The sequence below is a fragment of the Lissotriton vulgaris genome, chromosome 10 (genome assembly GCF_964263255.1).
Source record: "Lissotriton vulgaris chromosome 10, aLisVul1.2, whole genome shotgun sequence".
Classification (NCBI taxonomy): Eukaryota; Metazoa; Chordata; class Amphibia; order Caudata; family Salamandridae; genus Lissotriton; species Lissotriton vulgaris.
The window spans coordinates 970,839,726-970,845,725 of NC_141698.1; the positions used below are offsets into that span (position 1 = coordinate 970,839,726).

The following is a 6,000-nucleotide window of genomic DNA, read 5'->3' on the forward strand; positions in this document are numbered from 1 at the left end:
AGACACGGTGAGCCATACTGTTCTAAAACATCGCCTAGTGGAGTCGAGATTGGAGGCACAGTCCTTAACCTGCTAGTGTCTTTTGTGAGTGATAGAGTGCAGTCAGTGTCTTTTGGAGACTTTACCTCCAGTTCCTTCTCCCTGCCTTGTGGAGTTCCTTAGGGTTCTTCATTGAGCTGCATGCTGTTTAACATCTATGTGGCACCATTTATAAACTGATTAGCTCTTTTGGCTTTATTACAATATTTTATGCATATGACACACAGATAGTTGTGTCTGTTACCAGAAATGTAGAGGAGTTAGTCTCCGGTTTATTATATATATAGAGGGTGGGGTTTGTGCTATTTATTCAGTGGGGCAATGGAGGGGAACCACCTGCACAGTCCACCGTTAGACCTGGGATATGGGTGTCCACCATGAGGAAGAGGTAGAAACTGGAGCATTGCCTGCTAATCAGGCCTGTCCTGTGATATGGGTCTCCCCCCGCCTTTTGGTGCCAGTGAGATGGTTGGGGAGCCTGACCGATGTGGAGGTGACCTACGAGACATCCGGACCCCTCTCGAAGTTGCTGGAGTGGGGACACGGACCTGACCACCCCTCCGCCCACTGAGGTGTTCGTATTTACACATACTACCAAAGTAAACCCGAGATGAAGTGGAGGCTAAGAAGTGGACATGCTGTTAAATAATCTACAGGGACTAGGTCCCTGAGAGCTGTTATTACATCAACATGTAGACCCTGAAGGAGTCACACTTTGTATCACCTCCTCAAATATTGACTCCCTGACTGATCTTGATAACTCTACCAAAAAGGCCAAAAATAAAGACCCTAGGCTTCCAAAGCAAGGGAAAATTGACTGATACATGAAAACCATAACCCCGTGGATTGGCCCAGAGACAGAGGAACCATCTATACCAGACAATGCAGCACTCTTACAGGCCATTAATGTATCAAGAGACACTCTGGTGGGACGAAGTCTCCCTACTCAGGTAAGACCTCCCTAATCTCTCTGAAAGGGTCACACAAGCAGAAAACAGATTATCAGAAGAGGAAGATTCAATGCATAATCTCACTCGAACAGTTGCAGGACTCCGGTCCACCCTTGCTGATGTCACCTGGAGTGTTGGTGATGCAGAAAATCGGGTGAGAAGAAATAATCTGTCATTCTTAGGTTTTCCCGAAGTAACATGGGCTGAAACATATGGGTGTTTCCGAAAACTTGGCTCAGAGACTCCCTGTCTATGGCGAAGATCTCTTGCTTTGTAATCGAAAGGGCCTATAGAGCCTTGAGCGCTAGACCCCCGCCTGGAGCCCCTACAAGACTAGTCATCACCCGCTTCCTGAATTTTCAAGACAGGAACATGAAATGAACATGAAATGAAGGGAGGTAAGGAAAATGGGAGAGATTTATCATGCTCAGTCGAAGATCGTGACACTCCCAGACTACTCAAGGAAGTACAAAAACAGAGACGGTCAGTTAAAAAAAAACTAAGGGCAATGAACATACAATACGTGCTCCTGTTTCCGACCTAGTCAAGGTACTTTTCGGGGTTATGGTCATCTTCGTCAGGACACTGGAGGATGCCTGATTCACTGACCTGGGTGAGGGCACAGTGGGAAGCAACAGTGGGCAGCATGGAGGACAGTGACTGGGAAGCTTCACTCATACACCCGAAAGAAGTAGCCATTACATCTAGATTATGATTGATACAATTAAAGATCCTGCATAGGATATATTACGACAGGGCTTGACTTCAAATTTGGCAGGGCTGACTCCCCCACTTGTTTACACTGCAATGCAGATAAGGGCACATACATGCATGCCTTATAGGAATGCCCTACAATACGCTACAACTAGTCCACCCTCATAGATGAACTACACAAAATACTTGGAGAAGGCATTCCAATAGACCCCAAGGTTGTTCTATTGAGATTACCATCAGAGGTCGATATCCAACAAGTCAAACTCCTTTTTTCTAACTTGGGCCTAATGGATCCTTTACAACGTCCTAGTATACTTCTGAAACCAACCATTTGATATATTCAGTAGTAATTCTGAGAAAGGAATCCATGGAGAAATTAGTCCATCTGATTTACAAAGCTGTTTACTAGGTAGACTTCTATGTAAAATTTAAAAACTCACCCTGATGGGTTGCAGGACTTGATCTATCTTCATAATATTCACTACGAAGAAAACCAATATGTTTAGTATAATCAAGCAAGTCTTTAAACCTCATCTTGATCGAATCTTGCTTTGTTCTATCTTTGACTGCAGAAAGATTCCCTTTAACTCTTTCTAGTTTTTTCAGATGCCTCTAATAGCAAACAAACGAGTGAATGGACCGCGAGTGCCAACATTCTTTTCATGGTTCATCCTTCGTTTTGTCCAGTATATGCCCTCCTAGTGTTCACTAAATCTCAATACTGCCATACTGCAAGAGTTCTCCCAGTCTTTATATGTTCACATTTATTTGAAGATTTTTTTGTCCTGGCCCATCGTCTTACATGCACAATCTCCATGGGCCTGTTGCCATGAATGAATCTATCTCTAAAAACATTTTAAATTCAGAATCATTGGTAATGCGCTCGATAGATTAGTGCAACTGTTTTGATCCTTGAAACTGAGAGGGAAGGGACTGTATCAAGACTAGTCAGAGAAGTGTGCGCGCTTAGGGTGAATAGCTGACCTCTGCAGGATCACATTGTGCACATCTGTCTTTCACTTGGGTTTGTAATTGGACATTATTGTGCATTACTTGCTTTGCTTTCAGTTTCCTGCCATTTATTCTCAACCTAAGCCATACAGATACCTTACAGTATTTTCTTGTTCCAGAGCTATTTGTCATCTTTCAAGTCAGGAGGAAACACTGCCTGTCCTGGTAGCTTTGAGACTATTGATTGAAAAGATATAATCCTATTCTAAAAATTGTCTTATTCAAGTTGAATGTAGCTCATTTGAACCAATGAATGTTGCTGTTTTTTGCTTTTGCATTTCAGAACAGTCTATTTAGGACGTTATCACTTTAGCTTGCTGAGTCTTTATATTCTTGACACTTTCTGCTTCAACACTGAACAGTATTTTTCCTGCAAAAGAAATTGTGTGCATGCTCTGAAGCATTGAAGAACCCCTTTATAGTCTTACTATAGCCCGTCCTTGTTTTCTTTCCGTTGTAGAGTAGCGGTCTAAACTTTTCATTCTGCACTACTCTTGAAATATCGCCACTCTATTTTGTCCAGTTTTGTACAAGTAGACCTTTTAAATCTGCTAACCTTATGACTAGATAGACATGGGCCAATGCCATTACCTCTTCCTGGATTCCTTAGATTGGAATAAAACACCTTTAGTAAGAAACTAACTAACCTGTAGCAAGTCTGGAATTGTTTGCTCACAAGTTCCTTTTTTATTAACTACCACTCACCGTTTTCTAAAGAGTTAATAATGCCCCCTGTATTGATAAATTCCCATTTCTAATACCAAGGACAAAACATGGAGGGTGCTCTGTCAAGGCATAGATACGACTGTCTTCTTACACATTTCAAAAGCTATGTTAAAGTTTCCAGTATTGCCAAAAGATAAGCACGAGATTTACAATAGGATCTTCATATGTATTGATTAGGAATTACTCAATTAATTGACTTAAGTAACATTTTTATTTTACAGAATGTGTACATCTTAAACATAGCCATGATGTTTGTATTTATTTCCTTCCCGTATCAGATTCTGGGTGTCTGGTGGACCTACAGATACAGGAACCAAAAGGATCCTCGAGCAAACCCCAGCGCATTTCTTTAATTGAGAAAGGTTTCAAAGACTAGATAATCTTTCAGAAAATAAACACAAAAACAATCTTCACTCTCATCATGAACACAACAGCAGCAGAATGGCATTCGTTTGTGAAGATTTGGAGATGTTTTTCCCAAGTGAAAGCGGAGTATGTTTCCTAATTACTTGCACGCTATTTTGGAGCAAATGGAAATCTGAAGGTCGACAGCTATGGATCACTCCTTAAATTCATTTAAATTCACATTCTACCATATTTGAGACTTTTTTGCAGTTTTGGCTGTGTGTAATATGATTTCTGTCACTATTGCCTTTCCATCTAGTTATAAAATATGAAGGATTTTTTCTACAACACTAAAATCAACTTCAGCAGCGTATTACATCTTGTGCTCATGAAATTGATTGTCTTGAACCCTGTTTGTACCATGTCCTAGGATAATACACAATGAAGGAAAATTCAACCTTATCGAAAAACTCCTGTAGCTTCACACTGGGAAGCACAGGAGGAATAGGTAGCTGCTATAAATTCCCAATATATAGAAGTGGTAACCCAACTCACAATTTATCATTTAGAGTTACAGAGGAAACTCTTATTAGAATTGTACACATAGGTGATATTGGTTTTCAGCTTTTTTTGTTACTAATTTCTACCCGGTGTGATTGCATTTGAGTTAAGGAAAAGGAATTCTGATTATGAAGCCTATTCAATCATTTTACTTTCAGGTGTTTGACTAGTAAAATACTAAGCTGATAATGTTCGTAAATGATTTACCAGTATTATCGGTGGTATCAACTCAAAGGTTATGTGCATCAAGGAGACCACATGAAAGTATTGGATATTATCTTGGCAATGTCATTCTTCTTAAAAACTCTTTAAAGGACATTCCTTCTAAGCATATTGATTCCATCAGGGAAACAGCAATTAAAAAGCAGTTTATATAACAAGGTTGACCGAATATCCTGTTTTTCCTATTAAGTATATAGAACCACCTTAACACATATTGCACAAATGAGCACTCCTGTCAAATATGGTTAACTATACCATGTTCACCTGTTGGACGTTGATTTCTTTCTGAAACATTTTTTGACCAACTATGGTTTGTTTTGCATTTTATAACTTGTTTTGTTAAAATGAATATTTTGACAGTGCACTGGTGATTTGTTTTTATTCAGTTGACTCCTGTCTGTGTTCAATATTGTTGTATTGGTTAGTTTACTTAAGTGAAAGCTTTCAATTTGAATGTGATTGTGTATATTTTATTTGAAATGGACTGTTTTCAGAAGTTCATTAAATAAAGGCAATGCAAAATCATTTAGCAAATAAGAGTGAGCCTTTGTTGTTAGGTCTAGGTACGGCATGCATCATGTTTAGATGTGAATGGCACGAGGTACGTTTTCTTCAATTTGGGGAAATTGTGTGTTTTTTTAACCTGGTAACTTGTTTGACACAGGTTCTTATAAAACAGCACAATAAAGATCATGTGCTCCTTAAAACTACATTAATTGAGAACCAATAAAACAAATATCCTCATCGTTGTGCCACAGTAATCTTATTGCTTTTCCAATGCACAAACATGGTAGCATATATTTTGAGGTTAATAATGTATATGACTATGTCGTATGTGATCATGTGTACTTTTATCATCATATTTCAATTGTCCTGCATCACAATTTCAGAGGCTTTTCAGCAGTTGGCCAATGCTCAGGTATAATCTTAAATTGTAGCATGACTAAGCTTTAGCTGTTAAAGTCCCCATCTTGGCCAAGATATGCTTGTATGATTTGAGTCCATTTCACTTTTGCACCAGAGATATGGAACAACATTTTTCACTCATTTCATTTTTAAATGTCATCACAACACAAATCCTGCTACATTTTCCTAATGTAATTTTCCGACTTTAGATGGCATATTGGGCATACCTGACCCTAAGACCTTTTAGTATCTACCAGAAAAGTTTTCTCGATTGTTGGTTTCGTTAACTAATTCCTGATGTTTTGTCAGGGATGTCGTTACATCACCAACATGTATTTTCGTATTCCGTTACATACATGTATGCAATTGATTCTACTCATCTTGGTCTCATCTGTTTTCTTTTGGTCATTATTGAGTCATTTTGTTGCTTCGCATGACACCTTTCTTATGAGGTTCACTAATTTGATGTAGGTTTTCAAAATGTATGATCACGTCCTGCTAATTTAAAAAAAAAATAAAGCCTCTG

General features: G+C 38.9%; 1 protein-coding gene across 1 annotated transcript in view; it reads left to right on the forward strand.

Moving 5' to 3' along the window:
• The window catches only part of TSPAN13 (tetraspanin 13), a 141,374-nt gene extending 136,281 nt beyond the window's left edge, over positions 1–5,093 (forward strand). The window contains exon 6 of the mRNA XM_086941973.1: positions 3,719–5,093. Coding sequence (XP_086798099.1) covers positions 3,719–3,793 — 75 coding nt within the window. The 3' untranslated portion in view covers positions 3,794–5,093. The remainder of the gene's footprint in view (positions 1–3,718) is intronic.
• The last annotated feature ends 907 nt before the right edge of the window (positions 5,094–6,000 follow it).